Here is a 25,403-nt window from a genome sequence, read left to right on the forward strand (position 1 = left end):
AAAATCATAAACTTGCTTGACTGTTTTCGGCATGGCTGCTGCGAATCAACAGCGTTGAATCATTTTTGTTCAAGGCTTAATAAACATAAGATTCAAGAAAAAAAAAGTTCCATTGAATTATCTTAGCTAGTTTTTTTCCATCGCCATCCGAAATTAGTTCATTTTAATGCATACGTTAACACTAAAATTGTTGAAAAATGGCTTCGAATTTTCAAATATTCTATTCGATAATTCGAAGAAAATTGTAGAATTCGAATAGTGCTTGCTAGGCTTGAACGCTCTGACTGAGGGAGTTTTTTTCAAGCGTAAACAGAATCTGTACCACTGAAAAATTATAACTATGTACCGATATGTTGAAAGAAATAATACAGATCAGGTTCAATTACAGGGACACATGTTAGGAGTTTCGTGAATAAATGAGACTCGATGTTCACGTAACGTAAACACATAAAGTTTTTTTTGGGTGGCCCGCGATAGACCCCTGACCATGGTCACTTTACATAAATATGCACAAGTTGTGATGTATGGAAGAGTTGCAGAGGACATATTTATCTACAACTAGCTGACCCGACGAACTTCGTCCGCCCAAAATAGAATTTTGACGTAGGACTACGTCTAACCGGAAGATATAGGGGGTGAAATGGAAATCTAGGCACTGAACAAGTAGGAAAAAATGCAAGATTTGGAACGCTTATAACTTGAGCATTTCTCAATAGATCGCAAAGGTTTTTTCATCAATTGATAGGAAATATATCTACGCATCTATCATAACGAATAACATTTCATTTTTCTTGAGATAAATAATTAAATAATTGTGAAATATCAAGCATTGTCCAAATGCACAATGTGCCCATTTTTGATTGGTCCATTTTGTGCTCCTCAAATCGTACCGACCAAAACGGGCAACCACAGCAGCAGCGAAATACAATGAAGCACGATTGGAAAGGAAAAAGAAAAAAATGAACGAAACATTGGTCGCAGTCTCACACATGCGTAATTCTCGAGCCAGCCAGTCAGCTCCGCTGCCGTAACGATCATTCTTTGTGTGGACACCGACTGGACAACATCGTTGCTGGACGAGCTGGACGGCGAGGGATCGAGTGCCTTTCTCAAGGCAAGAGGGCGGAGGTGGTAGCGCTGGAGTAGAGTAGAGTAGAGTTTTCAAAGGGCCTTTCTCAAGGCTAGAGACGAATGAACTGCAAAAGTTTAAAGTCTCTATAATACAATACCTTCCTTCCTTCCTTCCGTAACGATAATTCTCATTCAAACCGTACACCACATCGTTTCGCATCACATCACATCATCAAACTAACACAAGCAGCCATGTCTGGACATGGCAAAGGAGGAAAAGTGAAAGGAAAGGCAAAATCCCGCTCGAACCGTGTTGGACTGCAGTTTCCCGTATGTGTATTCGCCAATTGCTCCACAAGGGTAGCTAGGCCGAGCGCGTTAGTATCAGTGCACCAGTCCACCTAGCAGCCGTTCTAGAGTTTCGGCTGCCGAAGTGATCGAGTTGGCTGGCAAAACTGCTCGCGCTTTGGTTCGGTGGACATCAAGACATCAACAGGCAGACACAGAAGAAAAAAAGTTTGTTGTTTATACAAACTGCTTTGGTGGCAAATCCAGAACAAGGCGGCATCGAGGGCGTTCGAAATGGTTTTTTTTTCAAAACCACGAGTACTAAGTTTTCTAAATTGGAACCATTCCATAAAACACGGCGCTTATCAGGGCCATTAAACCTTTCAAAAAAGAGTTTACGAAATACAGTTCAATGCTTTCTAAAACAATATCCAAAATAATAATAAAACACAAATTGATTTTTTCATAATCCTGTTTTCAGGATATGATGAGTATGAGAATTTGGCAGTTGTTCTGAGCTTATTGATGGTTGAGGACTTTTCCGATTATTCAATTTTCACCAATTCTTAAATTGTTTCCAGATTGAAAACTTATTCGACATTTAGCTAATTGGACGGTCATGTAATGCGACATATTTAGTTGGACATTTTTGTAAACATAGAGTGCAGGGTCCAAATTATGACCCCACATTGAAAGTCGACATTGTACCACTGTCATCGCAAATGCAAAATTGAATTACAGGTTGAAATCGCCTCCAATGCGACACTGAGCGGTGCTTCGGCACGTCGCATTAAATGTAATTTACTGTACAACATGTCACAAGCTGGATGGGAAGAAATTTTCCAACTGTGAAATATGTGGCGAGTGGTAAACGCAATCGCTAAACAGGAAGGTTTAGCCGAACAAGATGGGGATATCGAATGATAACAGAACAATAAATTCTTTAGATTAAAGTACAAAACGCGCGGATCCGCTGAAAAATATATCATTCTTTTTCAAAACGTAAATCAGTGTGGTTGTATGGCATCGTTTCACATCACAATATACCTAATAGCGGTTATAGAATTTCGGCCGCCGGAGTGCTCGAGTTGGCTTGCAAAGCTGCTCACGACAATAAGAAAACCCGTCTACAGAACAGAGCACATGGCAACAACTGGCAACAACTAGTTTCAGCGAGTGGCAAACGCAATCACAAAACGGCAGCAGGTAGGAGAAGGAAAAAAATTGTTTATACAGACTGCTTTGGTGGCAAAACCAGCCACCGTAAAACACGGCGCTTTTCAGGGCCATTAAACCTTTCAAAGAAGACTTATTAAAAGTTTTCACAATACCAAAGCATTCTAAAGTGACATAATATGACATATAATATAAACTGATTGATCATTCAGTTTTCACAAACCCATGCATGGTTTCCGAATTAAAAGTGGCTTCAAATTACAACACATTGTATGCAGGATGGCATTGACGAATTTTCTCGGTAGCAACAACTGCTTTCTTTGGTTGATAACTGATGTTGAAAATTGACTGACGTTACATCTGCATTGTATAGAAACATAACTAAGGAGCAACATGATGAGCTATGTATTTCCTGCTGCTCTGTTCTTATTTTAAAGGACTTTAATCCTGTGTTAATTTACTGTTGGTTTTTCAGAACGCTTATAGCTCGTTTAATTCTCGACAGATCGTAGAGTTCGTCTCCAAAACCTCAGTTCTTTTTCATTTCTACGAGGGTCACTATTTATATTTCGGGAATTGGCAACACTGATGTCATGTGAGTCCATCTGACGGTTCCATCGAAAAGTTTGACATTTTTGACGATATACGTACTCAGAACATTTTGTCATACGGACGCTATTTGTTCATTTTATATTTAGTTGAAAGTTTGGTCTCGGCAAAAAAATGGAACTGAATCGTGAACATTTTTGTGCGATGATTTTTTACGACTTTCGACGTGGATTATCACAACAAGAGTGCGTCAATCAACTTAATTTGAATCAATCATCAACTTTTGGCGATGAAGCTCCATCAAAAACCACTGTGTATCGCTGGTATAGTGAATTCAATCGTGGTCGTAGTTCGCTGTCCGACGAGTTTCGTGAAGGTCGTCCAAAATCGACTGTACTGCCAGAAAACATCGATGCTGTGCACGAAATGATTAAGCAAGATCGTCATGTAACCTATTGTGAGATTGAGGCATCCCTAAGCATTAGTTCCACCAGCATATATGCGATTTTACATGAACATTTAGTTGTGCGAAAATTATGTTCACGTTGGATCCCACATAATTTGACAATCGCTAAACAAAAGGCTCGTGCCGATTGGAATAAATGCTTTGAAAATTGGTTTAAGCGCATGCAAAAGTGTATCGATCATCGTGGCGAGTACTTTGAAAAACAATAAAAATATATTCGCAGCTTAACTATTTGTTTTTGTTCCTATTCCCGAAATATAAATAGTGACCCTCGTATTTACTTTGTTTGCGGAGATACAAATCTTACAATTCATTCGTCTACGAAACCACAGTTTAAGGTACGGTAATGTGCTGAATAGTGAAATATATGATAATGAATGAGCTGATGACCACCTATGCATTCCCTATCACAGCCATCATTTTGATTGTACGATATGTGCATACGCCAAAAGATGCCCGGCGTTGAACATTTAATAAGTACAAAGCCTTCAGAAAAAAATCAAGAATCAACTATGAGATAGTGAGAAATAATTGAGAAAGTTGGTAAAAAAAAGCAAAAACACAACACAAAAGGTTCTTTTCAGAACCGCCAACATGTTCATAAAGAGTAAACAGTAAACTAATCCATTTTTCAGGTAGATAGGTCGGTATTCACGTAGGAGAAGAAAATAAAACAATATATTTTAAATATATATTTAGCAAAAGCTGTCCCCTTTGTATAGTCCTACGTCACTCCGGTTATGTCCCCGACATTACCCACCCGTCTTTTTCATTTTGATAATACTATCAAACATCCGCGTTTTCTTACTAAGTGACACTTTACAATTTCCTTTTACTATAAATTGTCTAGTACTTCTACCAAAAATCGTCCTTATAATATAAAATTATTTTCAGACACAATTCTCGTTCAAGATTCTTCAAGCATTTGGAAATAACATGTTTCTCAGTTGCATGGAATACATGTTTGATACAGAGAATATTACAAAATAAAGACAGCTCAAATCGGATCATTCCTTCCTCGGGTTTAGGGCACACCAACACATTTGGCATTCAATTCTTGTTTATATAGATGAACTATATAGGAATCCTTTTCCACTTTCGAAGAAAAATCTATTTCGGTAGCGCCAACATCAAATGGACTAACAACGCTTAGCTAATTGTAGAATATATGGGAATTAAATTTTCCGAATTTTCCGATTTTTCTCTCCGCTATATTGATCAACGGCAAGAGACGAATACAACGAAATATAGATGACTCAAATTGAACCATTCCTTCCTCGAGTTTTGCACTTAACAACACATTTGCCCTTCAATTTTCATTTATAGATATAAGATATGGAAATGTGTTATTTCGCCTGAAAATCCATTTCCACTTATGAACAAAGATCAATTCCGATAGCGCAAATATCGAATGGACTAACAACGCTTATAATGATGTAATTTTCGAACGTGTGAGTATTCAATTTTCCGAATTTTTAGAGCTTCCTTCAGAGTTTTCCGAAAATTTTTCGGGTTTTCTCTCCACTATATTGATCTACGGGAAGAGACGAATACAACAATATACAGGAGGCTGAAATCGGACCATCCCTTCTTCGGGTTTTCCGCTTACCAACAGATTTTGCCTTACATTTTTGTTTATACAGATATAAGATATGGAAATGCGTTATTTCGTCTGAAAATTCATTTCCACTTACGAACAAAGATCAATTTCGATAGCGCAAATATCGAATGGACTAACAACTTATTATGGTGTAATTTTCGAACATGTGAGAATTCAATTTTCCGAAAATTTTCCGGTTTTTCTCTCCACTATATTGATCAGGACAAAGATCAATTTCGATAGCGCAAATATCGAATGGACTAACAACGCTTATTATGGTGTTATTTTCGAACATGTGGGAATTCAATTTTCCGAATTTCCGACCTTCCTTCAGAGTTTTCCGAAAATTTTCCGGTTTGATCTACGGGAAGAGACGAATACAACAAAATACAGGAGGCTGAAATCGGACCATCCCTTCTGCGGGCTTTCCGCTTACCAACTGATTTTGTCTTACATTTTTATTTATATAGATTTATCTATCATTTCATCAAAATCTGAGATGACCATTTTGAGAAAATCGACTTTTAGTTTTTAAATAGGATTTTTTGACGTGGGACTACGTCTAACCGGAATATATGGGGGGTAAAATGAAAACCTAAACACAGAACATGCAAGAAAAAATAAAGATTTCGAATGCTTATAACTCGGACATTTCTTACTGGATCGGAAGGATGTTTGCATCAATTGATAGGGAATATTTCCACGCATATATCGCAATTAATAAAATGTTGTTTTTCATTAGATAAACAATTGAATAACTGTAAAATGTTAAGCGTTATCTAAACGCTCTAACTGCCTCGTTTTGATTGGTTCGATTTACGGTTTTCCCAACACAGCCATCAAAACCAAGCAGCCTCGGGGAAATCGGCATTGCAAATTTATGCAAGTCGGGGGTTTTTTTGTTCTGAAATGTGTTTCCTTAACACAGACTTCAAATCTATGCAGCGTGGGGAAATTGGAATTGCAAATTCATGCAAGTCGGGAGTATTTTTGTTCCGACTGAAATGTGTTTCCCCAACACAGACTTCAGAACCAAGTTGTCTGGGAAAATCGGCATCGCAAACACATGAAAGTAGGGGGAGCATTTTTGACGTAGAACTACGTCTTTCATTAAGGGTGCCAAATCAGAAAACAGATCACGTTTTTATGAAATAAAGTTAACGTTAATAACTATTTTTGTCGTGAACGGATTCTGGCGATTTACACACCAAAGGAATTGGAAATTCCCTAAGATTTGTTTGGTATGCTATACATTACAATCCCATAGTCTGTATATGGTTTAAATTGATGAAAATTTGAAGCATTCCCATTTCCTCATACATTTGATCTGACCATTTGTGTGCTTTCCCGAACAGAGTTGTTAATAACGAGCAACTTATCGACGAGCAACGAAGGGGAAATCGTAAGATGTAAAGTCTCCGTGAACAGAGGAAAAGAAGAAGAACGAAGAGTAATATTTGCCTAGAGTATAAACAGTGGATCTCGCTGAGGAAAACATAAATTCTTCGTGAGGAAATCGACTGAACAACATCGTTGCTGGGCGAGCTGGACGGCGAAGGATCGAATGGCTTTCTCAAGGCAATGGGGGTGGAGGAATAATATGATGGATAAAGTAAAGTTTTCCAAAGGCATTTTTGAAGGTTAGAGACGAATGAACTGAAGAAGTGTAAAGTCTCAAGCAATGAAGGAAGGCAAACTTTCAGTATCGTTCTGTATTCAAAGTAATGAATATCGCTTGTTCTTTTTTGTTTTGTGACATCACATGTCTTCGGTTCGGATTGAGCTGTGGACGCGACCAAATAACTCACTTGCTGATGTCTCATTGCATCAAACTGACGCCATTGCATTAATGTTTTGAGCTACACAATTGTGTGGGGAATCATCAAGCTAGGCTATCGTCAGCTCACCAAGAAAATAAATGTTCTGGAATTTTGTCAGTGATTTGGTTTCGCATGACGGTAGGAACACTCTCTCCACAAAGGATGACCGCTAAGCTAATCTAGACTGGCAATATTAACAGAAAGGGCTTATGTTGAGAAGAGCGCAAAACGGAGATAAATGTGTGTATATTTAAATGCTTCAAGCCATCGATATATAGATAGTTGTGTGCGTATGTGCGTGCTTCATTCTTGAATGGCATTAACGTCCCCTGTGGAACTTTTGCCGTCTCAACGTATGCATTAACTAGTGTCATTTATTAATACTTAGCTGAGATTTCTTAAGCCAAATAACACGCCTTGAATGTATTCCGTGGGGCAAGCTCTAGAATACGCGTGACCACAGTACAAGTCGAAGGAAATTTCTCTGACGAAAAATCCCCCGGCCAGGACGGGAATCGAACCCGAACACCCGGCATGATAATGTGAGATTCTAACCACTTGGCCACGGCTGCGTGCTTCATTACCCGTACGTAAAAAAAGTGCATCTTCGCTACGCTGAAACACCATTTGTAATGATAAATATAAACAAGGAGGGGAGATAGCGGGAGGGAATTATTTACGTTAGAGTATTAGTAACGAATCTCTGCTGAAGCAAATATTCAGAATTTTTCCAAGTAGTTAACATTGTTTGTTTTCTGTCATCATAAAGGCTTTGTTGGTGCCTTTGACATTGCATCAATGCATTGAACTGACGCTATGGTGAAGCAGGTGTTAAGGTTGTGCACCAACAAATTGTTTAGGGAATACCAAGTTATTCAATAAGTTATAATAAGTGATTAAGTATTTGGGTTCGCGTGCAGATAGAGTTTATTTCGGTTATTTAGTCACCAAAAAAGTAAATGTCGTTCTGGAATTTTGAATGTGATTTGGTTTCGCTTGCCAGTAGCAAAACTTTCTCCACTAAGGATGAAAGCTGCGCTTATCTCGAGCATGTATTGTTCTGCGAGCACAAGAGTGGATCATCAAACAATAATCGTCAAATGATTCCACAATAAAAAAAAACATTTCAGGGCGACCAAACTGGTAGAATGATTATTTCAAAATTTTCGTAGCATTATAAAATAATATCCGTAGTTATAAACAAGCGACTTGAATTAAACTACAGCGTAGTTCTACGTCAACAATGCGGTTATGTCTTGAACACAACCTCCTATATTTTGACGTAGGACTATGCCTTTCATTTCTATACTGGGGTGTAAAATCAAAGTTTCGAAAACGAAAGCGTTACGCCGGAGACCGAGATTTCAAGCGTTAATAGCTCTTGAACAACTGAACGAAATGGTATGATAAACACTTCATTCGAAAGAGGAAATGTCTACGCGTCATATACTTGTTACTTTTGACGTAGGACTATGTCTTTCATTTCTATACCGGGGTGTAAAATCAAAGTTTCGAAAACGAAAGCGTTACGCCGGAGACCGAGATTTTGAGCGTTAATAGCTCCAAAACAACTGAACGAAATGGTATGATAAACACTTCATTCGAAGATAAAATGTCTACGCGTTATATACTTGTTACTTTTCGATTCAAAAACTTGTTTAAATAGCCTTAAAATTGCTTTCAAAACAGGCTATTGAAATCACCAATCGGTATATAAGCGAGCGCCGCTCGGAAATCCACTCAGTTATAATTGAACAGCGATTGGAGCATGTTGTCGCTGTTGTGGTGAAGCTTACTTCGTTCATCATGAAAGCGCTGATGGACGGTGTCACCAGGAGCCTGTTTGAGCAGCTTAGGCCACAAGGGAATCCATCAGGAAGAGAGTTATGCCACTGAAATGGCGACCAAGAAAGTATCAGCATCGAAAATTGGTTCCGCTTGAGGCATCGGAGCAGCCGCCACACACATACACGCGCGCAACTTTTTCCGTTTGCTGGTTATCGAGCAGAATCCAGAAAGATGTGATCGTTGCTGCAAAATAATTCGCCAGTTCCTTTTGGAATTGGAAATTTCATTCAAGCGAAAGAGTTTATTTCAATGTTTTCTATCCATATAATACTGTGACCAAATACTATTGGTTTTGTGATTTGTCAATCAAGTGCAGTTAGCAGGAAAGCTTTTGAAGATTATTCTTCCCCATCAATAGAATATTTTCCTATCCAATATTGGATGCATAAAACCTTGTGCCCCAACGTAATGCTCTTGTTTTCGAAGTCCCCCAAATATTCATTTATTCATTCATTCAGAATGGATTCAGATTCAACTTCAAACAAATGATCACTAAATCAACGATAGTCCTACGTCACCCTTGCGGTTAAACCATAGATATAACCCACTTCCTGTTTTGACGTAGAACTACGTCTTTCATTAAGGGTGCCAAATCAGAAAATAGGTCACGTTTTTATGAAATAAAGTTAACGTTAATAACTATTTTTGCCGCGAACGGATTTTGACGATTTACACACTAAATGAATCGAAAATTCCGTAAGATTTATTTATTATGCTATACATTGGAATCCCCTGGTTTGTAAATGGTTAAAATTCATGAAAACTTTAAGTGTTTCTATTTTCCCATACATTTGTTCTGTCCATTTGTGTGCTTTCCCGAACAGAGCTGTCAATAACGAGCAACTTATCGACGACTAACGGAGGGGAAATCATAGGATTTTAAGTCTCCGTGAACAAAGGAAAAGTAGAAGAATGAAGGGGAATACTTGCCTAGAGTATAAACAGTGGATCTCGCTGAGGCAAACTTTCATTCGGCATCGAACTGTTGAGCAATCCAGTTCACTTTGCTTTCGCTGCGTTTCGATCTAAGATTGGACCCCACCAGTGGTAATCCAACTTGGATATCGTCGTTTGGTTTTTCTGTTCGTTTTTCGTGTTATGCGTATTGTGTTTTTTTTCCGCGTCATAAATTGGACGCTTCGCGTAGTGTGTGATGAGCACGAAGAAGGAGGCAGGCTCGAGCCTTGCAAAAAACGAACGCATTGCCAGTAGCAATAAAATTTCGAGGCAAGCGTCATCTAATGATGCACGCGATGTTGGTGCAGTGAAAAGCGCTCGCACTGAACCGAGCCTTCGCGAGTGTGACACCGCATCGAACAACAGCGAAATAGGCGATTTCGGCATCGATGGGCAGAGTACAAGCTATGTGGCATAATTCCGAGATGGAAAATGAAATGTGGGAAGATTTTTACATCTGTGACAATAAGCATATGAAATGAACGAACTAGTTTTTTTTCTTAAATCAAAGGTAGCGCTCAAAATCATAAGGGCCGAACTTACATTTTAGCAGAAACTGAAATTTCAGTATTTTTGAGATGTTCTAAACTTAATTTCAATTCAATTTTACTTCTCGTTACGTCGACCAAAAACGTAAATGAACAAAGACAGAGTCACAGAATATTTTGTTCGTTTGACGGATAAACATTTAACAGTGCATGGAAAAAAGAATTGCATGTTTTATTCATGTAAAATGCACTTGAAAATTGAATTCAATTGACTCCGTTTGACCTAGATTGAGACGAAAAGTTTTCCGCTCGCATCTTAGTTTTAGACGAATGAAGTTTTCAGCACCCTAATTGTGAAAAAAAGTAATTACAATTGCTGACAAGAGATAAACTTCCATGAAGTTGCTCTAAAATCCGACACATTCAATTTTGTACCATTTCAGTAACTGGCTGGTATGCCTGGTATGTGAACTTTCTATCTTCCTGGCTACTAATACAATCAAAGTTTAACACAACCAAAACCCGTGAATTTTCCCACCTTCTATTCTTCATCTCGGCATAATTCAGTCTTTTTCCAAGCAGTTAACATTGTTTGTTTTCTCTCATCATAAGGGCTTCGTTGGTGCCTTTGAGAATGCATCAATGCATTAAACTGATGTTATGACGAAGCAGGCGTTAAGGTTGTGTGCCAAAAAAATATTTGGGGAATACCAAGCATCTTGAATGGGTTCGCGTGCCAGTCGTAAAACTGCCTTCAACTAGGATTGCATTTGCGCTAATACTGATCATAATGAAGCATTGCTACTGTTATTAACAAAAAGAGTTTATTTCGCTTGTTTAGTCACCAAGAAAGTAAATGTCGTTCTGGAATTTTGTATGTGATTGGGTTTCGCTTGCCAGTAGCAAAACTTCTCCACTAAGGGTGACAGCTGCGCTTCTCTCGAGCATGAGAAAGTAATGCAACTTTCATCAACAACGCAACAGTTGTTTCTAAAATTTCACAGCATTTTAGAATAATATCCGAAGGTATAAATAAGCGACTTATATAAAATAACAGTGTTGTTCTACGTCAACAATGCGGTCGTATCTTGGACACAACCTCCTACAATTTTGACGTAGGACTACGTCTAACCGGAAGATATAGAGGGTGAAATGGAAATCTAGGCACTGAACAAGTAGGAAAAAATGCAAGATTTGGAACGCTTATAACTCGAGCATTTCTCAATGATCGCAAAGGTTTTTGCATCAATTGATAGGAAATATATCTACGCATCTATCATAACGAATAACATTTCATTTTTCTTGAGATAAATAATTAAATAATTGTGAAATATCAAGCATTGTCCAAATGCACTATGTGCCCATTTTTGATTGGTCCATTTTGTGCTCCTCAAATCGTACCGACCAAAACGGGCAACCAGAGCAGCAGCGAAATAGAATGAAGCACGATTGGAACAGAAAAAGAAAAAAATGAACGAAACATTGGTCGCAGTCTCACATATGCGTAATTCTCGAGCCAACCAGTCAGCTTAAAAATCCCCGCTCCGCTGCCGTAACGATCATTCTTTGTGTGGACACCGACTGGACAACATCGTTGCTGGACGGGCTGGACGGCGAGGGATCGAGTGCCTTTCTCAAGGCAAGAGGGCGGAGGTGGAAGCGCTGGAGTAGAGTAGAGTAGAGTTTTCAAAGGGCCTTTCTCAAGGCTAGAGACGAATGAACTGCAAAAGTTTAAAGTCTCTATAATACAATACCTTCCTTCCTTCCTTCCGTAACGATCATTCGCATTCAAACCGTACACCACATCGGTTTGGTGGCAAATCCAGAACAAGGCGGCATCGAGGGCATTCGAAATGGTTTTTTTCAAAACCACGAGTACTAAGTTTTCTAAATTGGAACCATTCCATAAAACAAGGCGCTTTTCAGGGCCATTAAACCTTCCAAAAAAGAGTTTAGGAAATACAGTTCAATGCTTTCTAAAACATTATCCAAAATAATAATAAAACACAAATTGATTTTTTCATAATTTGTTTGCCAGGATCTGATGAGTATGTGAATATGGCAGTTGTTCTGAGCTTATTGATAGTTGGGGACTTTCCTGATTATTCAATTTTCACCAATTCTTAAATTGTTTCCAGATTGGAAGTACAGTAATTTACAATTAGTTCGACATTTAATTCGACTTATTTAGTTGGGCATTTTTGTAAACACAGAGATCCAAATTATGACCCCACATTGAAAGTCGACACTGTACCACTGTCATCGCAAATGTTCAATTACAGCTTAATATCGCCTCCAATCCGACACTGAGTGGCGCTTCGACACGTCGCATTGAATGTAATTTACTGTACAACATGTCACAAAGCTGGATGGGATGAAATTTTCCATCTGAAAGCTGTGGCGAGTGGCAAACGCAATCGCTAAACAGAAAGGTTTAGCCGAACAAGATGGGGATATCGAGTGATAACAAAACAATAAACTCTTTAGATTGGAGATAATTTTGTGATCCTGAAAAGGACACTTTTTATCACGCATGTGAATCCAACGAGCGAACAAATCGTAATGAATGTAATTTTTTGCCATCGCTCCCATTTAACGCTCATTCGTTCGTCTCGTTGGACTCGCCCCTCTGGCTGAGTCTGCCGATTTGTCTCTATCCTGTGAGTGTGTACCGCTAGAGTATAAAACACGCGGACCCCAAAAAATATCTTATTTTCTTTCAAACCGTAAACCCGTGTGGTTGTACGGCATCGGCATCGTGGACGTAACAAAGGAGGACAAGTTAAGGGAAAGGCAAAGTCTCACTCGAGCCGTGCAGGTCTCCAGTTCCCTGTTGGTCGCATTCACTGATTGCTCCGCAAGGGTAACTAGGCCGAACGGATTGGTGCCGGAGCACCAATATACCTAACAGCGATTATAGAGTTTCGGCCGTCGGAGTGCTCGAGTTGGCTTGCAAAGCTGCTCACGACAATCAGAAAACCCGCATCAAGAACAGAGCAGCTTCGGTTCGGCGCTCATCAAGGCAACAATTAGTTTCAGTGAGTGGCAAAGTGTTTCTCCGGCACGTCGCATTAAATGTAATTTACTGAACAACATGTTCAAGCTGGATGGGAAGAAATTTTCCAACTGTGAAAGCTGTGGCGAGTGGCAAACGCAATAGCTAAACAGGAAGGTTTAACCGAACAAGATGGGAATATCGAGTGATAACAAAAACACAACACCAAAGGTTCTTTTCAGAACCACCAACATGTTCATAAAGAGTAAACAGTAAACTAATCCATTTTTCAGGTAGATAGGTAGGTATTCACGTAGGAGAAGAAAATAAAACAATATATTTAAAATATATATTTAACAAAAGCTGTCCCTTTTGTATAGTCCTACGTCACTCCGGTTATGTCCCCGACATTACCCACCCGTCTTTTTTCATCCAAAAACTTGTTTCAATAGCCTTAAAATTGCTTTCAAAACAGGCTATTGAAATCACCAATCGCTATATAAGCGAGCGCCGCTCGTAAACCCACTCAGTTATAATTGAACAGCGATTGGAGCATGTTGTCTAATTTCGTTTCAAGGCTCCAAATTTGATGGATTAGAGTTCAGAAAAGTTTTTTGCAGGCCAAACTGAAAGGAGTATTATCGTTTGGATGCCAGTCAGCATCGAGAAAATTCCGGAAAGATCTAATCGTTGCTGAAAAATAATCTGCCAGTTTCCTGGGAATTGAAAAATACATTCATGCGATAGAGTTTATTTTAATGTTTTCTAACCATATAACACAGCGACGTAATATACTATGCTCTAGGGATCATTGAAACACTGCCCATCGACCATTATTTTATTTTCTCAGACAGTCTCAGCTCAATAGAGGCAATCCGCTCAATGAAAGTTGATAAACGCTCATCTTATTTCCTAACAAGAATAAGACATCTATTGAGTGTTTTGGTCGAAAAGTTATTCAAGATTACCTTAGCATGGGTTCTCTCTCATTGCTCGATTCCGGGGAATGAGAAAGCGGACTCGCTTCAGAAGGCACACTTTTTGAAAGGCAAATTGCCTATAATGAATTTTTTCAGATTCCTCGTCAGCACACACTCATTAGTTGGCAGCGCATGTGGAGTGAAGATGAGTTCGGTCGTTGGTTACACACGATTATCCCTAAGGTCTCGACGAGTGCTTGGTTTAAGGGATTGAATGTAGGTCGTGATTTCATTCGCGTGATATCTCGGCTCATGTCCAATCACTACAACCTAACCGCGCATCTCTATCGCATTGGGCTCGCAGCAAACAATCTTTGTGATTGTGGCGATGGCTACCACGACTTCGAGCATATTGTTTGGTCGTGTATCCGGTTCCATGCTACTCGCTCTCAGCTCTCTAGAGCACTGAGAGCAAAAGGCAGACAATCGGATATCCCCGTCCGGGATATCTTAGGTAGCCGTGATCCTGATCTTCGGCTTCATCTATACCTGTTCCTCAGAAACGCCGATGTCAACGTTTAATGATGTTTCCTTCGTTGTGTCCCTGTTTCATATCCCTCCTATCCGATCTATAAACTTTTTCTTAGTCGCGGCAATACATACACACACTCTTTACAGATACACGGGTCAAAGGTTGTGCAGTCCACTGATGATTCAACAATAGCCAAAGGTTGTACCGCTCATGACAACTCTACACGAGCTGATGATTGCGCCGGCTAGTGACCATTCTATCCTGGATTCCTCGAGTCGAGAACACGCACCACGCTAGATATGGGGTACATACTAGGGGGGCGTTGCTGATTAATGGTCAGCTGCATCACAATAGGAAGTATCCCGTGTCTGGCACACGTACAGAGCATTGGAGACAGCAACATCCCAATTACGAGAACATTTGTAATACTAACCTCGAGCCGACCGCGAGTAATCGGTTACATATTACTAACATAGATAATAAGAAAAACTGTCAAAGTATTGAACTCCGGCCCCGTCAGGCTAACGCCATATGAGCCTTGATAAAAATATATATTTTGGAAAAAAAAACACAGCGACCAAATATGTTTCAATCAAGTGCTATTAACAGGTGGTTACCGAGTTAGCATAAACCACTGGAAGGCTTCGAGTATCGAGGAAAATCTGGAAAAATCTAATCGTTGCTGAAAATTAATCTGCCAGTTCTCTGGGAATTGAAAAATACATTCATGCGAAAGAGTTTATTTTCATGTTTTCTAACCATATAACACAGCGACCAAATACATTTGATTTTGTAATTTTTCAATCAAGTGTAATTAGCTGGAAAGATTCTGAAGATTATTCTTTCCCATCAGTAGGATATTTCCGTATCCAGTATTGTATTCGCGCGCAAAGGAAAATGTTTCGTATCGCGAAAATTATATAATTTTCAATCGATTATTGCTCAGTCGCCGAAATTTCCATACTCATAGAGTTCATTCCCCTCTAGTTTGCCTTCCAAATTGCCATCGTAAACCACACCTTCTCTCGATTCAATCACGCACGAAAAGAATACTTAAGCGATATTCTGGTGGTGAAACCCATTCATTTTTCGTGAGGACATCGACAAGACAACATCGTTATTGAACGAGCTGAACGACGAGGGATCGAGGGATTCATTACCTGGCCTGAACTGACCTGAAATGAAATCAGTTTGTTTTAAATGTGAGGGAGCGCAGAAAACCTGATCGATTAGAAGGAGAAGAGAAGGTGACCAAGAGAGTATCAGCATAGAAAAACGGTTCCCCGGGAAGACATCGAAGCAGCCGCTACACACACACATACACGCGCGCAACTCTTTTCGTTTGCTGGTTATCGCGAAGAAACCTGGAAAAAAGTGATCGTTGCTGAAAAATAATCTGCCAGTTCCCATTGGAATTGAAAATTACATTCAAGTGAGTTTATTTTAATTTTTTCGATCCATAAAATACTGCGACCACATACATTGGGTTTTGTGATTTGTCAATCAAGTGCAGTTAACAGGAAAGCTTCTGAAGATTATTCTTCAGAACAAGGTTTTTTGTATTCAATATTGGATGCATAAAGCCTTGAGCCTCCAACGTAACACTCTCGTTTTCGAAGTCCCCCAAATATTCATTTATTCATTCATTCAGAATGGATTTAGATTCAACTTCAAATAAATGATCTCTAAATCTACGATAGTCCTACGTCACCCTTGCGGTTATACCATAGATATAACCCACTTCCTGTTTTTTTCCCATCGAAATGTGTTACTTAAGAGAGATTTCAGAACCAAGGTCAAATCCATGGAGCGTGGAGAAATGGGCATTGCAAATTCATGCAGGTTGGGGATATTTTTGTTCCGACTGAAATGTGTTTCCTTAATACTTATGACAGACATACAACTGTACTAGCGTTGTCTTTCGAAAATTGTATTTCGAATAAAGCAACTCGGTACAATCGCTGTATCTGTACCGACCTGTTTCACCGTTGTACATGGCTACAGTTATACTTTGCGCAGCGCCATAGACGGTTAGTGATGGATAGTGGTGAACAAACTGAATCAAAACAATTGGTAAACATTCTTTTCATTGACTTTCTCTTGAGGTCATAACTCAAATTGGAACCTTGTTTGTTGTGTTTGATAGTTCAAACGCTAAATAATAACCCCTTTGCATTGAAATATTTGGTGAAAATTTGTCAAATTTCTGATTGTCAGTTTCACATGCGGTACCATGTACAATCAAAGTATGTGTGTAATTAAAGTATGCTACCGTGGTACCTGTACAACGCTGTACACGTACAACGCTAGTACAGCTGTATGTCTGTCCCTGGCATAACACAGACTTCAAATCCATGTAGCGTGAGGAAATTGGCATTGCAAATTCATGTAAGTCGGAAACATTTAGTTCCCACTGAAATTTGTTTCCCCAACACAGACTCCAAAACCAAGGTTTCAGGGGAGATGGGCTTTGCAAATGAATGCAAACTGCGAGTACTTTTGTACTCGCTTGCCTTTGTGTGGACTAGAATATGTTTCCCTAACATGATCTTCTAAACTTAGGAACCTGGAAAAATCGTGCAGACGCTAGATGCGAATGAACTTTTAAGTTTCAAGCAAATTCGCTTCGAGAAGTACGTACACTGTGCAAACTTCTGAGGGAAAGGCAAAATAAAATAATCGTTCGATAATCCTTCCGTTAACAAATTTTGTCCTAGGCATCATACCAAACGTTAAAGGACTGTCATTATATTTACTTGTAACGATATCTATCACAATGCATGAATTGCCCTTACATGGCATTTGTTCAATCTTTTTACTCACAAAGCAAATATATTGAATCCAATTGAATTCGAAAATGGTTTCATTCAAACAAGAATTTGATCAATACAAACAAATAATTGCTAAACTAAGGTCCCATGTCAACCTTGCGGGTATATCATAGATATGACACACCCATTTTTCAGTGTAGAATTTCAAAAAATATTTTTTCAGTTTTTTTTGAATATCCATTTATTTTTCTCAAAGTCTTCCATAGATCACATTTTTGTAGGACTTTCCATATTCGAATAAATAAAAATTATGAAAAAATTACCAAAGATATTTAGCCCTTTCCATATGTTAGCCTCGATAAATTTTCGGAAAACTAAGCATGTCAATCTGCTGAATTAGGTAAGGTTTTCACACCCAGAAAATTTCATTAGGTTCTGAAAACGTCATGGCAATCCCATAGACGAGTTGGGGCGAAATCCGTTAAAACATTCTTACCGTTATTGGCATCACTTCCTTCGAGGTTACCAACTCATTTGTTTCTCTTTCCGGATTATTCAATGCAGTGAGAGGAGTCGTCAGGGTGGGGTTGCTTGTGAAACTAGATAGACCGGAAAAATTCCTTGGTATATCCATCATTCCGTTACGCCGAGAATCGAACTTCGCATTGCGTTGTTCCGATGACAATCGTCGATGTTCCACCGAAACCATATCTTCGTCCACACAAGTAGATGTGAGATCCGATGCGCCTTCGCGGGCCGCGCCTTCAATTGCGGTTTTATTATCATTACAATTCGTGGATGAAAAATTACAATACATCACATCAGACATTTGATCTGGCTTCGAACTGGCGCGAATTTCATTGTTTGTTTCAATTTCATTATTTGGTTTCGAATCGCAGCAAGCGTTGATATTAAGTTTAGACTTGTCACCTCTTTTACAAATTTTAGCGGTATTCTCGTTCTGATAACTTCTGTTCGAATTCGTTCTGATCTCTGCTGAACCATCGGTAGACATAAAACTGTCCGTCGAACTCTGACGGACTTGTGTAGGCCTTGAACAATTTTGTTCCATCGGTAATATTTCATTTGCTGTACAACAATTCGTCAACTCTTGGTGTGAGTTATTATTCATATTTCTGAAATGTCCTGATTTTGATACGCTCACAGACGATCCTAGAAACATTTCTTGTTCTTTAGAAATGTTGTCAGCCGTTTCAAAACGAGAAGTCATACTTTGAATGTCATCCGTATCTACTAGAGCATCTGTACTCCAAGCCGATTCGGACTGCGTTTCCAAATCTATGTTCCCGATGCGTAACTGTCCGAAATTGCTCGTTAATGGTATATAGTTGTGATCACCGGGCAGCAGAGGCATAGCTGGTATAAGGGGAGTGGAAAAGTTTCTATCGTTTGCTTCAAGTGCTTCGGAATCGGACGCCAGAACATCGGTACTCCAAGTATCCGATATGATCGAGATCGTTTCATCACCCTCAATTAGCTTTTTTATTTCAAATTTGCAAAATTTGTCCTCTATATCTGATCGGGCTTTGTTTGAGATTTTTGTCATGTGAGGGGTGGCAAATTGCTGGACTTCCCCACCACCCTCCGTAACTTGTGATGATGGTGTATCACGTCCAGATATGTTTGGCGATCCTCTACCAGACACATTAGCTGATATCATATCCGACAGGTTGTCATTATCATTTTGATCTGCTTCCTCAAGTTCTAATGAACTGGCTACGGAATGGTTACTATGAGCTTCACTTACGGCTTCCAAATTATCGGAAGTGTTTCCCAGAGATGCATCATCCTGCAGTGAGAAAGATTTTTGCTTATCTCTACTGCTTTGCTTATTGTTATCTTTCTTATCCTCCAAATTGATTTGGTCAGCATAGTTTTCTTCCGAGTTTCGAGCGGATTCTTTACATGGAATATTGTTAAGCAGCTCTTCTTCGGTTAACAATCTCTTATCATCGTTCGAGGCCAACGGTATGATCAACACTGTGCCCGAACCAATTGCACTAATATTCATACTATTCCCCTTCCTCTCAGAATTTTCAGCTAACGAACTGTTGGAACTCTTATTGCCCGTCAAGCGATTTCTAACTTTAGAATTATGCTTGCTCTCACTACTGCAGGATGGTAATTCACTTGCTACACAAGGAATTCCCAACACAGCTTCCGTTAAATCGGAAAATGGTTCAATCATTTGTTTCAGTTTCCTTCGTTCACCATCTGAAATCGGTAAACTGTGATGTTGTAAAGTTGCTTCCATTAATTTGATTGATGTTGCTAATTCCTCAAGCGTTACCAGAATGAGCTTGGTTCCTGCAGAACTATGATACTGTATAATGGGATTGCTGTTATTTTGTTTCGATGTATCATTCATATAAAATTGTTCCAGCATAGCGCTTATGCAGTTTTTCTCAAACTTATTCAACACATCTCTATACTTGCTTGCATCAAGCGGCTGATCTTCAGACAGGGTCAATATTTGCAGTATTTGTCCGATTTGTTTTAAATTAAAACGACTGTTTTCCGATATCGAAGCATCAATTATACCATGTATATTTGGACTCTGAATAGCAGGACATATAAAATTCGTGAATATCATGTCCGATAGAATTGTGTTTATATCTTTTTTCGGAAGCTTAGCTTGTGCAAGGGTCCGGTACACCCACTGATATAACCAGCGTAATGTTGACGGCAGTAACAACCAATTATCACTGATAGATTTGATGAATTTTGCTACGTGTACATGCATTTGATTTGTCGTGAGTTGCTCACAATTCACTGAATTTACCACACACTCACTAGAAGATTCTTTATCAATCCCGGGTGCCCTTTTGGTCGTACTTCCAACTGTTTTCTTCTGTGGAGTAGCTTCAAATCTTCGTTCGTCCTCCATCAGGACTGACATTATCGGCTCGAATAACACCGTCTTCAAAAATATTTTGGTGGCATGCGTAGATTCATGATATTTTTGATAAACGCGAGAGAAAGAAGATTGCGAGCGTAAGAATTTCCTTGGATTACCACCAATAGCTATCTGCGTTTCCACCAACACTTGAAATAATTTGATGAGCATTTCTGCATCCTTCGCATGAATTACACCTCCATACAGACCGTTGATAACGAAATGTATCACCATGTCAAGTTGAACATCTGCCCATTCGCTACTATCTGCTGCAGAAAGACAGCAAGCCAATGTTGCAGGTGATTCATATAAAAAGTTTAGAAGATCTACAATTCCCACAGTTTGCAGATAATTGAAAGCCTTGCACTGATAAATATTGATAAACCCAATATGTTTCGTCATATCTGCTTGCCGATACGCTAAGGCTGGCGCTGCTTCTGATTTCGCCAAAACCAGATCCTTCAATATCTGTCGTTGTCGAGAACAAATCCATAGCAGCTAGAAATCAGGGGAATTTCGATTGACTCTTCTCGTCTATTGGCACTTTGTATGAAATTGCACAAACCTGTTGAGTTTCGCAGTAATTTTGTTCGTATGTTTCTTGTAAATTCAAGTAACTGCTCTGTTCATTGGATATTAACAAGTACTCCTGACGCAGTGATTTGGCCAGATTAGCTACGGACCAATAACTTGTCGCATCTATTGACTGCATTTCGAAACATTATTAAACTGAGGGAGGATAAATTAATTTTATGTTTTCCATCTGACAGAATATCAGTTACTAACGAACGACCAATGATATCAAATAGGGAGGTCAGAGAGAACATACAATCTAGATGTGTAAATACCATAAAGGTACGACACTGAAGTCTGATTTAAGTGCGATTCACATCTGGGTCATGCGGATTCGGGACATTGAAGCTGAGTTTAACAGCGAGTTTATATGAAGCAAATATAAACAAAACGGAAAGTAAAAAGTGGTGGATTTGAACAAGCAGTTTAGCACGAATAATAAATTTTATATAGATATTTTCAATTTTGCTGCCGGGGGAAATCGTTTGGTCGTTGAGGGTAATTTTACTTACTTGGGGGGAAGGAAATGCAACGCGTTGATATAAAGATTTCTGCCACGGCTGATTATCAACGGCTCAATCTCTTGCCTAAGCCGTTGAAGCCATTCGAGGTACCGGGTTTCACCCGTCTTCGATGTAAGGTTACGATATTTCTGGTTAATATCCTAATTTGTAATCAGGAACAACGATACAAATCGAACGACAGTTATGCTCAACGTTATGATCATAGTTTTCAGTAATACTAACATAAGCAATTTTCCTTACTGTTACGGCAATTTGTCCAACTTTTCAGGTCCACTGTTCATAGGCTCTAGTAAAAATATGCTGGAGTTCTTTTAGTAGGGATTACATAATGGTCAGCACTATGTGATTTGACTATGCAAACAACATTTTAAAATTGTTTTCATTCAATGTTTGAAATTTTATGACTGCAATCGAATATGATAATCTCAAAGAAGGTATAATTTTCGGTTCTGTATTGTATATCAGAAAATAAAACAATGGTTTATGAGGTGAAAACCGTTTCAGTAAACACGACTCTACCACAACGTATTTGTATTTTTCACAAACTGCAATAGAATTGATGAAAAAACGGCACTCAAAAATACAATTGAAAAACATACGGTTTGTTTACATTTCCCTCATACAACCATGAAATCCGGTAGACGGCAACACCGTACCTTATATGTCCTGAATAGATTCAAATTGGATGTCAAATAGAATCCAATAAGCGGACCTTAAGGCTGATTTAGACGATGCCAGTCAGCGCTCTAGTTGAAGTATCCAGTGAATAGAGAATAGACACTCTGTTCAAGTTAGAGGCCAATTACTTGTTCGATACTGGTACAAGTAACTTGGACAGAGTGTCTGTCCTACGTTCACTGGATACCTCAACTAGAGCGCTGACTGGCATCGTCTAAATCAGCCTTAAAGGGGATAGTAACTTCAAGCAAAAAAGTGGGACCGATTCGAGATTGCTTTTATGTAAACAGTGAACTTTTTATACACTCTAAAAATTGCACCGACTTGCACTGACGACTGAATGATATTGTCAATTTGTGCGAGATGCCTCAAAACAGCTAGGAATAAATATTGTTTATATACAGTAAGTTACATTTAATGCGACGTTTAGATTATTGGACAGACCTGTAATGTGACACGTTTAATTGGACATTTTTTTAAACATCGAGTTCGGGGCCCGAATTATGGCGTCATATTAAAGTTGCCACCAGACGTAGACACTGTACCACTTACATCGTCAATGTTCAATTACAGGCCAAAATCGCCTCCAAAGCGACACTGAGTGGTGCCTCGGCGTGTCGTATTAAATTTAAATTACATACTGTATTATATTGTTATTTGAGGGGCTTAGAATGCAAGGGGTGTAAGTGACTTGATCGATTTCTCTTTATCAACTTTTTCTTTACTTAATAACTCAACTACAAAAACGTTCCAATTTAAGTTTGCTATATAAGCCGATAGATGAGGTTCTGACCTATCTTCCATATTGTCAAATACAGCTGGGAATGTATTTGCAGCTAAGTTATAACCCAAAGAGAGAGTCGATGTAGAGAAATCGATCAAATCACTTACACCCCTTTCGTTCTAAACCTCTCAGTTATGTTCGCATCATAAGCAACACACATTTATTTTCCACTTGCAACAGTATTCACGATCATTGGATGGATGAATATACGACTTATACATGCATCTAGTTCGACTATTGTCATGCGTATATACGATTTAAAACAGACAACCAAAAAACGAATGGCGGAAAACGTTTTTTTTTTTTATTTAAATCGTTTATTTTTACAGGCTCAGTTACATAGGTTTAAAGGAGCCGAACTCCTTACTGTATTGTTACTAGTATATAAACATTTTTCCTTAATTCTAATGTTAATAATATAGGAAACCGATTACTCGCGGTCGACTCGAGTTTAGAAGGGTGACATATTTTCTTCAGGAAAAGGAGGGGATATGAGAATATATTGACAATGATCACACTCACACTCTCAATCACACTCATCACACTCAATTCTTAAACCTATCTTATATCTAATATGTATTTACATTTCATCTTATTCTTAAGAAGGGATCCGAGCTCTCACAAAGGAAAAGGAAAAGGAAAAACTAAGGGTGTAAGGACAATCACACACGAAGATCGATAGCTTTAAGGAATACATATATTTGGGACATGTAATCAAGGTCTAACCGAGCCAACACGTCTCTCACCGGCATCATGGGCTGCCTTCCTCGGGCCCGAAGGGTAACTACTAAATTCGATCTGGCAACAAGATACAGCTCGCACGACCAAACAACGTGCTCGATGTCGTGGTAACCTTGGCCACAAACACAAAGATTGTTGTCGGCAAGATTAATACGAAAGAGTAGCGCATCTAACGAACAGTGATTGGACATGAGTCGGGAGAAGGTGCGAATAAAGTCCCGACTCAAGTCCAGACTTTTGAACCATGGTTTGAGGCTAACCTTAGGGATAATCGAGTGGAGCCACCGGCCCAATTCATCTTCGTTCCATTTGCGTTGCCAGTTAACTATGGTATTTTTGCGGACTAAAGAATAAAATTCATTGAAGGCGATTTGACGCTGATAAATATCGCCTTCAATTGCACCTACCTTTGCTAATGAGTCAGCCCTCTCATTACCCGGAATTGAGCAATGTGAAGGGACCCAGACAAAGGTAATGACATAACAGCGTCTGGATAAAGCACTCAAATTTTCTCGTATTCTCTCAAGGAAGTACGGCGAGTGCTTTTCCGGCCTCACTGAACGGATAGCTTCGACAGAGCTAAGACTATCCGTTACAATATAATAGTGTTCAACAGGTCGTGAGGCGACGCTGTCCAGCGCCCAGTGTATTGCTGCCAATTCAGCAATATACACTGAGCAAGGATTCTGAAGACTGTGTGAGGTGCTAGAAAAATCGTTGAACACTCCAAATCCTGTGGACTCATTCATAGAGGACCCATCAGTAAAGTACATATTATCACAATTGATATCCCCATACTTTGCATCGAAGATCGTTGGAACGATCCTCGATCGAAGATAGTCTGATGTTCCATGGATATCCTGCTTCATGGACAGATCAAAATGCACAGAGGAATTGATGTAGTCAGGAAAACAAACACGGTTGGGAATATACGAAGAAGGATTAACCTGCATGGAGACGAATTCATGATATGAGCTCATGAATCCAGAATGAAAATTTAGCTCGATCAGCTGCTCAAAATTTCCGATCACCAATGGGTTCATAACCTTACACCGGATGAGGAACCGAAGAGATAATAAATTGAAGCGATCTTTTAGTGGGAGTAGGCCTGCCAAAACCTCGAGACTCATGGTATGCGTTGAGGGCATACATCCCAACGCGATACGGAGACAAAGATACTGAATTCGCTCGAGTTTAATGAGGTGTGTTTTGGCAGCTGATTGAAAACAGAAACTGCCATACTCCATCACTGAGAGAATAGTTGTTCGATACAACATTATAAGATCTTCGGGATGGGCTCCCCACCAGGTGCCGGTAATTGTACGGAGAAAGTTTATTCTTTGTTGACATTTTTTACTCAGATACCTAATATGGGCCCCCCAAGTACATTTAGAGTCGAACCAGACCACAAGATACTTGAATGACATAGCATGAGTGATCGGTTTACCCAAAAGTTGAAGCTTTGGTTTTGCTGGTCTATGCTTCCTAGAAAAAACCACCATCTCTGTTTTCTCCGTGGAGAATTCGATCCCTAGCCCAATGGCCCAGGTTGAAAAATTGTTCAAAGTATCTTGTAAGGATTCTTGCAGGTCGGATTCGTTTGATCCTACGACAGACACCACTCCATCATCTGCAAGTTGTCTTGGGCTGCAATTTTGTGTAAGGCAATTGTCAATGTCGCTTACGTAGAAGTTGTACAAAAGGG

General features: G+C 39.2%; 1 protein-coding gene across 1 annotated transcript in view; it reads right to left on the minus strand.

Annotated features, from left to right (window-relative positions):
- Positions 1 to 21,194, minus strand: part of LOC129775578 (receptor-mediated endocytosis protein 6 homolog) — a 59,754-nt gene extending 38,560 nt beyond the window's left edge. The window contains exons 1-2 of the mRNA XM_055780459.1: positions 20,964 to 21,194; positions 17,978 to 20,896 (exon numbers count right to left, since the gene is read on the minus strand). Of these exons, the coding sequence (XP_055636434.1) occupies positions 17,978 to 20,896; positions 20,964 to 21,110 (3,066 nt within the window). The 5' untranslated portion in view covers positions 21,111 to 21,194. The remainder of the gene's footprint in view (positions 1 to 17,977; positions 20,897 to 20,963) is intronic.
- Between the last annotated feature and the right edge of the window lie 4,209 nt (positions 21,195 to 25,403).

Source organism: Toxorhynchites rutilus, chromosome 3 (assembly GCF_029784135.1).
Source record: "Toxorhynchites rutilus septentrionalis strain SRP chromosome 3, ASM2978413v1, whole genome shotgun sequence".
Taxonomy (NCBI): Eukaryota; Metazoa; Arthropoda; class Insecta; order Diptera; family Culicidae; genus Toxorhynchites; species Toxorhynchites rutilus.